Genomic DNA, 14,361 nt, shown 5'->3' with positions numbered 1-14,361 from the left:
AGTTCAGGCTCATCTTCTCTGTATTGTTCCAATTTTAGTATACATGCTGCCAAAGCAAAAACTCCTGTGGCTTTATTTTTCAAGTGGGGCATAAAGTGGGGCGCCTGAGTGGCTCAGTCACTTGAGCGTCTGACTCTTGATTTAGCCTCAGGTTATGATCTCACAATTGTGAGACTGAGCCCTGCATTGGGCTCCTCACTGAGAGAGGAGTCTGCCTGAGATTCTCTCTGTCTCCTTCTGCCCTCCTCCTTTGCTCCCACTCTCTCTTAGATAAATAAACAAATAAATAAATAAATAAGGCATAATGTACTTTGAATTACATAATGTACTTTGCATTTCAATTACCAAATGGGTCAATGTCTCAAAGAGCAAGAATTCTTTTCCATGCCTGAAACGCTGACAAAAATTAACACTTGCTAGTTCTTCTCCTTGTCTCCTTTGCAGAAGTGGCATCGCATCCTACATAATATACCTCAATTGTAACGTCAGAAAGTGACTGCCTCTTTGGAAGATGCTGTTTAACAATTTGACCCACAAAGAGCATCCAGATTTGTAGATTCTAGGACACCCCATGAAACTTGTTGGTCAACATACCCAAACTGTTTAAAACAAAGGAGAGTATGAATTAGATGTACTGGGAACTCAGTTCTCCAATGGATTCAATAATTCGTCTCTTAGGGTACTTAAAATACAGCCCCTCCTCAAAATAATAATAATATAACATTACGTAACATAAAATACAGCCCCTACTGTAGTAATGTGCGGAGTGTGCGGAACATAGCGGTGGTTTCATTTATCCGGCTGAGTAGGGATCCAAACATATATGCCAAGTACCAGGGACTCTGAAGGACACAATTCTTTGGAGAAAAGTTCCAGGGACCACACTTTTGTTGTCAGTTGACAACAGCTACCGGGAATTTCTGCTTCTGTTTCACAACTCCTCGGACTGGCTGGGATTGGCCCAGAGCTGGGAAAAGAAATAAATGTACAGTTCACTTATTTAACAGGTATTTACAATACCTAGGGATGATGTGTCAGCTTCCGAGAAGCCTCCTGCCAGATGCGACCCGGACAGGGGGGAAAGGGGGAAGAGAATCTCTCCACAGGGCGCGGGTCCGGGAAAGACGCGAAAGGAGGAAACAAAAGGGAGGCCCGACGTTGGGAATAAAACCGGCATCTGAGGAAGGGATTCACCCTTGCGGACCTCTCAGGGATCTGGGCCTGCGCCCTGAGCGGCCCTTCGTGCCTCGCTCCGCCCCCCGACGGCGCTTACGCCTGGAGCAGCGCGGCGCTTGCGCTCGCGCTCCCAACAACGCCTACGCAGTCAGGTGTTTCTCCTCCCCACTCCGTTCCTACCCAGCTGTCTGGGAGTTGTTGGCAACTAGGGACTGGGGTGGGACGTGGAGTGACTCGTGGTCTGTGGTACTGGCCAGTTCCCCTATAGGCGGTGCTCTGGCCTAGAAAGAAAGGTGAAATCACAGACTTTCTAACGCATTCTCCTGCCACTGCCATCGCGAAGCATCTGGAAGCTGTCTGGGGCTGGGGAGGTGAGAATTTTAATCTTGTTTGGAAGCAACCAGGCACAGGGGTTCTTTTTATTTAGAAACACCCTGGAGGTAATGGACACCTCAGAAATATCATCCTTTCTTTGTCTTCCATAGGAAGCTGAATTATAAAGCTGCGTAATGGTTACTTTATGGGGCGCCTGGGTGGCGCAGTCAGTTAAGCGGCTGATGAGCCCAGCTCAGGTCATGATCTCACTGTTCTTGAGTTGCAACCTCACGTTAGGCTGTGTGCGGTGCAGGCAGTGCGGAGCCTGCTTGAGATTCGCTCTCTCCCTCTCTCTTCCCCTCCCTTGCTCGCTCGCTCTCTCAAAATAAATAAACTTTAAAAATTAAAAAAATAGTTACTTTGAAGAGAGGAAAGAAAAAAGGAAAACCTCACACACACACGTTTACAGGAATGTTTTTGTCTTTGCATCTTTTGAAATGTGTCCAGTCTGCGGGGTTTTTTTTAATGCTTGAGTATGTCCTTGACTCCTCTATCAAAATGTAGACACGAAAGAAACTCGCAAGTTTAAGAAATCTGAGTAGAATTCAGTAAAGCTGGATAGAATTATATGTATGTGTTAAGATAAAACATCTTGTGTAAACCACCAAGTGTTCCTGAATATTTCTGGACAGATCTTCAGGGGATGGGGCAAAGGTGGTATAGGAAAAGAGGAACCGGACGCTTTCAGAAAATTATTGGCAGTGGTGGCCTACAGGAAACAAATCTTTATTATCGCTATTGTTGTATGTTCCTTTTGGATTTGCCAAAGAAAATTAAAAGGTAAATTTTAGCGTGAACTCACTAAATGTGGGCATTTGATGTTTATTTTTGTAAAGGAAATTAAGTCAGTGTGATTGGCAGGGTTGAGACCTGAAGTTCCTCTTCCGGATAAGGAAAATTTCTCGTAGTAATCTGTAGACTGGTTATGGTATACTCCTGCCCCCAACTTTGCAAGATAACTTCATGCTCCCTTCTGTAAGGGAAGTTTTGAGAAAAAAAAATTAGTCTACTGTGCCTAAAAGGATTTGCAGACAAAAGGCGGATAATGAAAGATGTCTGACACCTCTCATTCCCTGGGTCACCTGAACCCATTCAGTTTCATTCACCAGTGAGTGGTTAGCGGATGTACAGCATAGGAATTTGGGACCAGAGGTTGGAGTTCCAAAAAGTTGAAAGTGTAAAGTCAAAGGCCAAAGGTTTATAATGTTGCTTCTTAGTTTGTCTTATTTATAAGTAGGAACCCAGAAATGAGCTCCCAAATAAAATATTTTAGGAATAGTGTTTCTTAAGTAACTCCAAATGTCAGTACATGGACAGGGAAATAAATGAAGTCTAGTGGGTAATGCATCAATCAGACTGAGCAATGAATAGCAATGAATAGCAATGAATAGGATAGGAATTCCCCACAGAGGAGAAAAACCACAGAAGAGCATACTTAGTAAAATTTATTTTTTTAAAAAAGAAGAAAAACAATAATTTATGCCCTTGGCAAAATAAAGGATCTTGTCAATATAAATGTTTCTTAGAAAACATATGAAAAGATAATATAATATACATATCAATAAATCATTATCAACCTTACAGCAAAAGTAATGATTCCATAACAATGATAAATGAGAATATTTCTGGCCCTTACACCACAATATTTCTGGAAGGTCCAATGATTCCTCCTTTTTTTTTTTTTTTAAATACAGATGTGCCCTCATTTTAAGAAACCTGATGCACACATATCTAAATTTAGAAAGTCCATTGATTACCTTTACAATCAACAATTCTGATTGATTGATTTATTGATTGATATAATCTCTGAACCCAATGTGGGGCTTGAACTCATGACTCCAAGATCAAGAGTCACATGCTCTACCAACTGAGCCAGACAGGCACCCCATACGATCAACAATTCTTAAAAAAAAAAATCAACGAAAACGTTTCTGTAAGGGATCTTTCAAATTAGCAAACTTTCCTAATGTGTTTAGAAAATAATTAACCAATATATGTGTCCCCAACTTCTTTCATTATAGTTCTATTGCATAAAGCGAGGTATACCTGAAGTGAAGCAGTAACAGAATTAGGCCTCAGACCTGACTGGAGAGAGTGTATTCTTATTTATAGTATGAGGAAATGGTTGGGGCGCAAATTCTCTCAATCTTTTGTTTCTTTTATCATGAGCTTTTAATTTTCTTGTCTCTGGTGCTTTCTGGTAAATTTTGTTCACCAAGTACTCTCAATAAAAAAGGAGGAAGTCATATAGGAGGGGGCAGATTAATGAATGAGTGAGTCACTCCAGCAGAGCAGAGTGAGAGGACAATCTGGGATTCAGAGTGTGTACGTGGACATAGCTGGGGGAAAGCAGGAGCGATTCTGAACGCTTGACATGCTTTTGAGGCCCCTCACCCAGTAGGGGCACCTGATTCCCCTTGAGGAACAGCAAGGCCCAGTCCAGCCTTCCCCGGATGGGACACATACTCAAGAGAACGGACTTGGGCCTATTTGTCACACTCCTCCTGGCTCCCTTCAGTACAGTGATAGTGCAGCTCGCAGAACTCCTGGATCCGGCTACAGGCCTCCAGCATCATCACTGTGGGGACTGTGATCACCACTCGGAAGAAATTCGGGTACTCAAAGCACTGCAAAAATAAGAGCCTGTTATTCTCATAGCAATTGAATCTGGTACTAAACCACCCTACGATGGCCAGGGTCCTAATCAGCAAGAAGCAGTGATGTCATTTACTCAGAGCTATCAGTTGACTCAGTTCCACTGTGAAAGGTGAAATAAAATGGGGTCACCTATGTCAAGGGGTTTTAAAATGGACCCAGAAGGCCATTAAGGAGATGGATCTTATGCACCTCTTCACCCATGAAACCATGAACTTTTGAACTGGGCCAAGCCACCAATCTCACAAGGACTCAGCCAGGGTCTTGAGACTTGCTACAGTGAGACTTCGTTTAGTGATAGCCTTAGTAACCAATTACATTCAGCCAAGATTAGTTTTCTGCCACCAATCAATCAAAATTCTTTATAAATAGCATATACAAGCATTCCTTTTTGTCTTTAAAAACACTTGACTTGGGGCTCCTGGGTGGCGCAGTCGGTTAAGCGTCCGACTTCAGCCAGGTCACGATCTCGCGGTCCGTGAGTTCGAGCCCCGCATCGGGCTCTGGGCTGCTGGCTCAGAGCCTGGAGCCTGTTTCCGATTCTGTGTCTCCCTCTCTCTCTGCCCCTCCCCCGTTCATGCTCTGTCTCTCTCTGTCCCAAAAATAAATAAAAACATTGAAAAAAAAAATTTTGAAAAAATAAAAACACTTGACTTGGGGCGCCTGGGTGGCGCAGTCGGTTGGGCGTCCGACTTCAGCCAGGTCACGATCTCGCGGTCCGTGAGTTCGAGCCCCGCGTCAGGCTCTGGGCTGATGGCTCAGAGCCTGGAGCCTGTTTCCGATTCTGTGTCTCCCTCTCTCTCTGCCCCTCCCCCGTTCATGCTCTGTCTCTCTCTGTCCCAAAAATAAATAAACGTTGAAAAAAAAAAACAAAAAAAAACAAACAAAAAAAAAAACACTTGACTTTTGTTCTGGGGGGTGGAAGGACACTATTTGGATCACTGCCCAGATTGCAATTCTGAGACACCGAATAAATGTTTTTGTTTTATTTTAGCTCCGCTTCTTTTCTTGATTGACACCATCATTGGGGTGCTAAGTCTAGAAACAATTCATCTTAAAAGGGACTTGGGGGACAAGCCTGTTTCCCCTCACTTAAAATGTTCAGCCACAACGTTTCTTCCCGGTATGGATGGGATAATGATGAGGGAGAAACAAATTTTAAATAGACGTCATGAAACACATCAGTTTGAATCTTATCAAATGAGAATACACTTTGTTGAGGGGGAAAAAAAGGCAGGCTAAAGACCACCTCAACCCGAGGCTCTAGAAACTGTTGGGAATGTCCTGAGAGACATGAACACTCACCGTTGCTGGGAGGCAGTGGACTGACTGCTCAGCAACTAACCGCTCTGTGAACTCCACATCATTCTCAAATTCTGGGAAATGTTCCATCTCAATGCCAACCTATACCAATTACAGGGAGAGGCAAACTTATCAGGAGGGAAAACAGGCCAACTCCCTATGCCAGAAACTAACATAGGGACTGCTCTAAAAAATATCTTGGAACTCTACTACTGATAACTAAGAGTTCTAACACTTAGGAGCCCATGGAATTTTTCATAGGAAAGACAGGATGTCTTTATATTAATACTTTAGTTTATTGAAGCATTCCTTCCTGGATGTTGATAAGTGAAAGCTGGAAATAGAATGTCAGTGTTTCTCTAAAAAGGCAACATTAACATTGTGAGCCGGGCAATTGTTGATTGCATGGAACTATCCCACCAATTACAAGATACTAGTGTCTCCAGTCCACAAAATGCCAATGCCCCAAGTTATTCTGGAAACAGGGGCACGTGGGTGGCTCAGTCGGGCAAGTGTTGACTTTGGCTCAGGTCAAGATCTCAGAGTGATCTGAACAGACATTCAGAACAAGGCGATTCCTAAACTAACAGGCCCGGAGGCTTAGCTGGTTGTCTTTTTGAGTCCTGCACACCAGCTTCTGCTTGCCTTACAGAAAATGCCTGCCACCTACATACTTACCAGGAGGTACATGGCCCCAGAAGGGCGGACTGGCCGGAGTCCAGGGATGGCAGCTAGTGCCTCACAGCAAAGATCAACGTTGGACTACAAGAGGAGGCAGAAAGATGTCAAGAATCAAAATATAAGTGAAAGAAAAGCACGTCATTAAAAGTAGAGCCCACACTGGAGGCAGGGAACCTAAGTTTGCGCTGCTGGCATCAAGGGCACAGGAAGTAGGCGAGAAAAAAATCCTATCACTTTTGGCCAGGAGCAGAGTGAAGTGCCAGAAATGAGAGACATGGAAGGGTGGATAGTTACACTGATGCCATCTCCTGATTTGGAGGCCCCATAATGGCACACTGCTCCAGAAACGAGGACATGGTATTCCTAACTCCACTGGCGGCATTTCCTCACTCCCACAGTAAAAGGCTACGGGCTGCCCTTACCTTCAAGAAGCTCAGAGTGTTGTGGTAGAAGTCCTGAGGGGTGCGATGTAGGATGCTTTTCAGAGCTCCCTGGACAATGGTGCAGGGTCCCAGGATCCGCTGACTCAGTTTCACCAACCCATCTCGGATCTAAACCCCCCCAACCCGCAAACATATTATTTAGCCTTCCTTAAGCATTCCAGTTTTGGGGATTCTGGTTCTGGCCATTCTTTCCATCAGGTTTGTAGTCTCTGGAGAAGTGATGGTGCATGCCTACTGGCACTCTTAGATCAGACCACTGGGGTTTGTAGCCCAGCTCTGTCACGCACATGCTGCGTGACTCAGCAAATTGTACAATGTCTCAGTGCTTCAGTTTTCTCAACCATAAAAAGGAGATAATACTATGGCCTCCTAGAGTTGTTAGGAGGATTACAGTAAAATAATGTATATCAAGTGCTGGCATATTGTAAGCCTGCAAACAAAATCAGGTATCATTATAGCTATTGTTTCCTTATTTGTGGTCCTAAAATTAGAAGCAGATGGAACTTCTTCATAGAACCAGGTACAAGAAAACTGAGTTTTGGAGAGGAATAACTAAGTACCATCTTTACCCAGCATCTTTTGGCACCCAGAACTACAGGGCCAAGAAGAAAGAAGAAAAAACAACACTAACACAACAAAAAAATCACCACCCAACCACTGTGCATGCAAATTAAATACACATATATATCCTAAATTAGACATACTGTATCACCTCATTGCTCTTACCTCATTGCCAAAAATGTCTCTTCGGTCATGGATGAGGATCCAGCCCAACCTCCAGCCAGGAACCAGCCAGCGCTTGGCCAGCCCTCCACAGGACAGGATGGGGACGTTGCTGCTGAGGGTGGCCAGAGGCTCAAATTTGGAACCCGAATACACCTGAGGAGAAGAGATCCTTGCAGTTGTCTTCTGGCTTACTTTCCTCCAAATCCCATGCCTTCCAGTCTTTACCTTGTATAACTAGGAACAGGGCCTTGGATTTATGGGCTCATCCTACCCTAAAGCATAACTAGGAGCCTAGGAGGCTTCAAAGGAGACTATACAGAGACATATAACCTGACATCTGGTCTGGATTAAAGGAAGCCTACGATGAGGATACTGATCCTGGCCCAGGAATATATACAACTCAACAAAGCTTGCTCTGAGGAATGAATGCTTGTTGGAATTAGGCATTTAAAAATATAATAGGGGTCCACAACCCTTTACCTGAGATTTTTGGGCCCATATTTGTTGCAGAATGTAGGATTGTTTGGATTTTTGAAAAGTTTACCTGGATCATATATTATGTAACACCCCCAAGGCAGTGCGGGATGGCACTCCTAATCAAGCATATTAACATTTCTTTCCCTTTCCTTACATTCTTGACAAATATATATATACGTATATAAGTGAGATACATAGAAAATCTACAAATATCTTTACATCAAGTCAATCCAGGTTTTTCCACCAAAGGAATTTCAAAAATCTTCAGATTTTTATAGCTTTTTGGACTTCGGAAAACTGGCTAAGAGATTGTAGAATCTATATGTACTTTTAAGAGTGCAGGGATACTGATATGCTGTACTGAAATTATTAGGAATTACTTCTGGTGTTTTTGATGCCACTTCTAAAAGGTCCCATGAAGTAATTTGGAATTGAGATTATTGTAGTGATAGATTCTGCCCAAGACTTACCATGTCTCCATAGATCTCATCAGCTAAGATGGGGACACACTGCCTTGCAGCCACTAAAAATAAGAAAAACAGGGTGAAATCATTATTGTTGTTGTTGTTGTTGTTGTTGTTGTTGTTGTTGTTGTTAAGTAGGCTTCATGCCCAGTATGGAGCTCAATATGGGGCTTGAACCCACGACTCTGAGATCAAGACCTGAGCTGAGATCAAGAGTCGAATGCTTAACCAACTGAGCCATCCAGGGGCCCCCAGGCTGAAATCCTTTTTAATGTGAATTGCCTTAGCAATTAATATTCACCTGGACTTATTATATTTTGCATTTCATATTTATGTGTTTTGTTTTCCAATTTAAGAACTATAAATTCTTATACTCTTCCAGGATACAGAGGCTAAATATACCATTTAATTAACCAGATATTTCAAACCTGCTCTTCCACATATGGGAAGTGCTGCCTTTTTCTCCTTCTTGTAGGTGAGGTCTACTGCTCCAGGGGCACACTATTCACTGGAGACCCCAGTAGAGCTCCCCCACCCCCATCCTCAGCTCGGAAATAACCCTCTTCTCATTCCAGGAAAACAGCTCAAGGATCCTATCCCCATATCTTCTCCTGTCAAATGAAGTCTGATGGACTTACCAGCCAGAATTTTCTGGAGATGACTTTTACTGAACACTGACCCACAGGGGTTTGATGGATTATTAACAATGAGACAAGCTGTCTTTTCATCAATTAGAGATTCCAGTTGTTTCAAGTCAATTTCCCAAGACTTTTCTGGCTGGGGAGGAAGAAAGGGTGAGACTAAGATGGTTCTGAAAACTTGAGGGGGAATATTCACTTAACAGTATATTCTAAATAATAAAATGTGTTTGTGGCCTCCACCACCCACTTCCAAATCTTTCTGTGCTAAGACAATTGTCATATATTTTTACAAAGCCATAATTGAACACTGGGGTCTAAAATTAAAAAGTTGTTTACCAATAAATTGTAGAGTTTGACCTCAATTCCCATTGATTCAGCCAAAGTCCTATAAAGAGAGAAACCGGGTCTTGGAACTAGGATGTTTTGTCCTGGGTTGGCCAACACAGCTAAACAAAGTTCAATAGCCTGACTGCAGCCACTAGTCAGAATGACATCCTGTGAAGAAATAAAAGGTACATTTTGTTAGGGGTTCCAACAGCAGTGGGAGAAAAGACATTGTCAGATAGGTGAGTGGGGAGCAATAATAAACTTACTTTTACAAGCTCTAAGTAAAGTAGTAAGGACTGTACTAAGCCAAAATTGGGGAAAAATGCTTATATATGTCCATATCTAAATGTTGAAAATATTGACCACTTAAGTAAATCACTTTAACAAGTACATGTCAGCTATGACTCAGCAGACTTCCATGAGAGATCATTATGACCTTGGACTTTTTCACTTGGTTATTTGTTTACCTTCGACCAGAAATTTGAAGCCTGATTCTTCTCTGAAATACAGACTGAGGGCACCTCTTATGTTAAGAAATATCAACACACACAGTAGACGACAGAGGGAGAGTGGCATTTAAACTTGTGGCCCTGCCATCGATTGAATATTCCATAGTACCTCAATCTTCCCATCTGAGTGAGCTTTTTTTTTTTAATGTTTATTCATTTTTGAGAGATAGAGACAGAGGGTGAATGGGAGAGGACAGAGAGAGAGAGAGAGAGAGAAAATCTGAAGTAGGCTTCAGGCTCTGAGTTGTCTGCACAGAACCTGACAAGGGGCTTGAACTCATGAACCATGAGATCACGACCTGAGCCAAAGTTGGACGCTTAACCAAATGAGCCACCCAGGAGCCCCCCCATCTGAGTGGGGAAGTGAATGATGGAAGCTACAAATTTAAGAAAGAAATTTAAGAAAGATCTTATTGGTAAAATAAAAAATGTTACTTATTTGGTGTTATGAATTATTGTTTTTTTTAAAGTTCTTTTGCAGAGAATCAAATGTAGGGGAACCTCTGAATCCTTTGAGCCTCAAGACAGAACACCACATAAATTATATTCAACATTATCATCATACTGTAATGACATTAAATATACTCAGGGATTAAGTGGCCTCACTCTATGAGAAGTTCTCGAATTGCTAAAGGGAAATTCTTCACGCCTTTTGTTTCCCCAAAACTGTTATTCCTTGTGGAACAGAGACAAGGAAAATGGTATAGTTTGCCCAGTATTACTTCAGAGCTGTTACCTTGGTTAAGCCCTACCTTAGCTTCCAGGGGTGCCTCGGGCCGGTGGTAATAAGAAGCAATATCCTCACGACTGGATAAGTAGCCTGAAAGAGCCGGAAGGAAGAAGCTGAAAGTTTGCATCTGGCAACTGACCACTATGCCCTAGAGTCAAAAGGACCTCAGGCTAACTCCTGCCCCTGCTTAGAGCACAAACTGTTCAGTTTAGCTCTCAGCCACTACAGATAAAGGAGTTATGTGTTACAATTTTATAATAATCTCACATGTGTAAATAATAACAAGGAGAACTTTCCAAAGTATAAAATACTCTGCACCATCTTGATTACTATGATTATGTTTTATTTTTCATAAAAAACAATATTTAGATTTTTCCTAAATCCCTTCCAGGACTATATATTTTGAAGAGTTGTAATCAATGCATGTAATACATTGGGTGCCTTTTAAGTTTTTTACATTATATCATATACCTATTAGTGGTTTTGCACAAGTTTTTCTTTTAAATTCAATTCTTACACAATATTTCCAAATGTTGGTTTACAAGTTTGACGTAGGGACAGCATTATGCAAATTGGTTTGCGAAACTGCTTTTAAGAAGACTCCATTCAATTATAAAGTCCAGATACAATATTTCATAATGTTCCACTTAACAGTTAGAGATAAGTGTCTTGAAGTTATATAAATCAGCACTTCCTTAATTACTAATAAGGAAGAGAATTTTCCTAGATAAATGTTATGGCCTATATTTCCTTTGGCATGAAATGTTCATATCGTTTGAATATTTGTGAAGTGGAGAACTGGTTTTGGTTTTTCAGGTTGAATCTGTTCCCTAATACTTTGGGTATAAAAGTTATAAACTTGTTTTATAATCTAATTTTTGGTCTTCTTTTGTTGATTTTTGTTTTATGAAACTTTATAAAACATAAACAATCAACCTAAAAATTACGTCCCTCAGGCTCTTTGAAGTGTTTTTAAAATTATATTTTAGCACAAAACTGGATTTGCATTCTACATTAGAAATATGTCACTATATCTTGTCATTTGCAGCAACATGGATGGATCGGGGGGTATCATGCCAGGTGAGATAAGTTAGACTGAGAAAGACACATTCCTTATGATTTCACTCATTGTGGAATCTAAAAAACCAGCAAACAAATGAACAAAGAAAAAAAGCAGAATCAGAACTATAAATACAGAGAAAAACTGATGCCTTCCAGAGGGAAGGGGCTAGGAAGATGGGCAAAATGGGTGAAGGTGAGAGGGAGATACAGCTTCCAGTTATAGAATGAGTAGGTCATGAGAATAAAAGGCGCAGCATAGGGAATACAGTCAATGGTACTGTACTAGTGTTGTATGGTGACAGACGGCAGCCACCCTTGGGGTGAGCAAACATAACGTACAGAGATGTTGAATCACTGTCTACACTTGAAACTAATGTAACATTGTGTGTCAACTATATTCAAATAAAACAATATAAATAAGCTTTAAATAGGAAAATAATATGTTGCTAGGTACATATGGAGACTGGGGGTGTGTGTGTGCAACATTGAAATAAAGTCAAAGGGTCACTTATTTTATCAGACATTTAATGTGGAAATGGTTAGTAGATGGAGACAGTTAAACCTAAATAAGAATAGGGATGGGCAAAAAGGGGTAAAGGGGCCAACCGTATGGTGATGAGCAGTAATCAGACTTGTGGTGATCACTTTGCAGCGTATACAGTTGTACTATACAGCTATACACCTGAAACTCCTACTGTAAAAATATCTCAATAAGAATAACTTCTTTCTGTCAGAAATAACCTTCTCTTCTTCAATGGGACAGCCCATTATTTGCATTCTACTTCATTTTTATCTCTTTATTTAAGCTGAAACGGTTATAAATGCATTTGAATGTGATCAGAACATTCAACCACACGGTGATATTTGACCATAGTTAAAATAAGGGTTGAATGTATAGAGAAAAGGAAATGAAGCCAAGAAGCTATCTACATAGTGCAAATAAGTAAATTAATGCAGGACCTAGAGGCTAAGTAAACAGGCACCTGCAAAATCCAAGGCCTTCATATGAAAATTAGCAATGTTGGTTGATAAATAAGTACGTGAACAGAACAAAAGAGGCAGAGCCAGTGGGCCAGAGGAAGCCAGGAAAGGAGCTGAACCCTGCTGGCTGTGTTCAAGCATTCCGAGATCCTCGTCCCCAAATCCAAATGGCTATTTTATCTTAGCCTCTCCTTAGGATCTATGAATCAGGGAAGCAAAGAGAACTGCTGGAAACTTACTCCTAATAGGAGAGCACTAACAATTTGGACGCCACCAGACAGAGTCTCAGGAGAAGCTTACCAATGGAGGGGGCGTAGCCATTATACTTTCCCGAGTCTAGAGCATCTTTCATCGCTTGGGTGACTTCAGGGTCTGTAGGCAGGTTTCCAAACACAGTAGGGTCCCCTTTTCATGGAAGAGAAAAAAAGAGCCCCCAAGAGGTTACTCTTCCATGCCCAGTGCTCGGACTCCCTTTCTACTCCCATCTTCTCCAAGCAGTTGTGAGGATGGGGCTAACAGCGACGAGATCTGCCCCTCACCTGAGAGTCCCCAACTCACCAATTGACAGAGCAATCATGGTTTTGTTTGGATTAGGCTTCACCATGCTGTCCACAATGGCCCGGATGGGATTGAAAGTTTTGTTGGACATGTCTGAGGGCCTCACGGACCATCTGGCCTTCCTGCCTTTCATTTTTCCTGGCACGGAGCTTCTCCCACCAAGGTTGACGTGCACATCCAGAACTGAGGGAAGGTTGCTGTTGCTGTTCATCTGAATCACATATGGGTCCATCACTAGTAAAGCCTATGGGGAAAAGGAAGTCCTTGTGACACTAAGAACAGAGCAGCATCTTGGCGGCCTATATTTGAACCTAAACGTAAGCGTGATTTCGTTAGATGTCTTTCCAAACTGCTTTGTTGGCCACATTTTTCATGCTTTGCGAATAAGGGGAGTTTTAAGACTTTTTGCTGAGATGGAAAATAAAGCAAGAACCCATTTTATAATGTTAGCAAAGACCATGCACTGAATACTTATCTACTGTGAGACTACATGCAACCATAATGTCATTGAAAGTTTAACTGCTCTCAACGAGACTGAGGGGAAACTGACATGAAAATCATGAAACAAAGCATATATATGTGTTGCCTCTTTTCCATGCAAAGCCTATCCAAGTGTCTCCCTAATGCTTCAATAGACTGTCTTGCCCTCTGCAAGAACCAGGAAGGACCATTCCACACTGTTAGAAATTTAGTGTTAATATTTTGTCATTAGTAAAAATAAAGCCCTATCCCACAAGCACCTTAGTGTCCTGTAGAAAAAAGAAGTCAATACACCATAAAGAAGAAAGCACACATCCCAGTTACCACCACATTAGCTGAGGCTTGAGATTTTACCTTCCAACTACAGGAGAAACTGCCCTCCCAGTAGCCAAACCTGGAAGCCTTAGTCCTTCTTTGACAGGTCACAGTGACAATGGCCTCAGATGCAATTCTTGACTCCTGAAATAGTTTGCACAAATGGGCGTTGGGCCTGGAACTTTCCTGCTATTGGCTAGGGTGAGAACTGGGTGGCCAGCCCTCCTTTCCCTCCCCTTCCTCACTTGCTGCTTCTCACCTCTAACTCTTCCTCCACCCCCCCCTCACCCCCCTCCACCCCCCCACCATACCGGGAGTTTGTCCTCACTTCAAACCTCTGGAATTCTCTGTGTTAACTCTTTCTGGGCACTTTGTGAGATATTTGAGAGGACTGTCAGAGGGCTTGTTAGGATTACAGTTGGCAATTTTTATTAAATCTCTTTTGATACAAATAACCTA

The 14,361-nt window shown here is 42.0% G+C and overlaps 1 protein-coding gene and 1 long non-coding RNA gene across 2 annotated transcripts in view; both read right to left on the bottom strand.

Annotated features, from left to right (window-relative positions):
* Positions 1 to 1,239, bottom strand: part of LOC123579414 — a 40,131-nt gene extending 38,892 nt beyond the window's left edge. Inside the window, exon 1 of the long non-coding RNA XR_006702753.1 lies at positions 1,021 to 1,239. This is a non-coding gene — a long non-coding RNA (uncharacterized LOC123579414). The remainder of the gene's footprint in view (positions 1 to 1,020) is intronic.
* A 1,961-nt stretch (positions 1,240 to 3,200) lies between these two features.
* Positions 3,201 to 14,072, bottom strand: TAT (tyrosine aminotransferase). Its single transcript, XM_045443400.1, has 12 exons — positions 13,942 to 14,072; positions 13,108 to 13,351; positions 12,850 to 12,954; positions 10,529 to 10,596; positions 9,277 to 9,435; positions 8,938 to 9,076; positions 8,306 to 8,358; positions 7,359 to 7,511; positions 6,612 to 6,740; positions 6,187 to 6,270; positions 5,512 to 5,610; positions 3,201 to 4,178 (listed from the first exon to the last, which is right to left on the bottom strand). Exons 2-12 carry the CDS (start codon positions 13,337 to 13,339, stop codon positions 4,038 to 4,040), a joined length of 1,362 nt encoding a protein of 453 aa, XP_045299356.1. The 5' UTR covers positions 13,340 to 13,351; positions 13,942 to 14,072; the 3' UTR covers positions 3,201 to 4,037.
* Between the last annotated feature and the right edge of the window lie 289 nt (positions 14,073 to 14,361).

Source organism: Leopardus geoffroyi, chromosome E2 (genome assembly GCF_018350155.1).
Source record: "Leopardus geoffroyi isolate Oge1 chromosome E2, O.geoffroyi_Oge1_pat1.0, whole genome shotgun sequence".
Lineage (NCBI taxonomy): Eukaryota > Metazoa > Chordata > Mammalia > Carnivora > Felidae > Leopardus > Leopardus geoffroyi.
This window is presented reverse-complemented; position numbering and strand designations above follow the sequence as displayed.

What these genes read in the sequence shown, in the direction of transcription:
- TAT (XM_045443400.1), bottom strand. Translation starts at nt 13,339, where the DNA reads ATGGACCCATATGTGATTCAGATGAACAGCAACAGCAACCTTCCCTCA. An exon ending in TCTCCAGAAAATTCTGGCTG is followed by an intron (nt 8,359 to 8,937) that starts GTAAGTCCATCA and finishes TCTTATTTTTAG; the next exon opens with TGGCTGCAAGGCAGTGTGTC. An exon ending in TCCACTGCCTCCCAGCAACG is followed by an intron (nt 4,179 to 5,511) that starts GTGAGTGTTCAT and finishes TTATTTTTGCAG; the next exon opens with TGCTTTGAGTACCCGAATTT.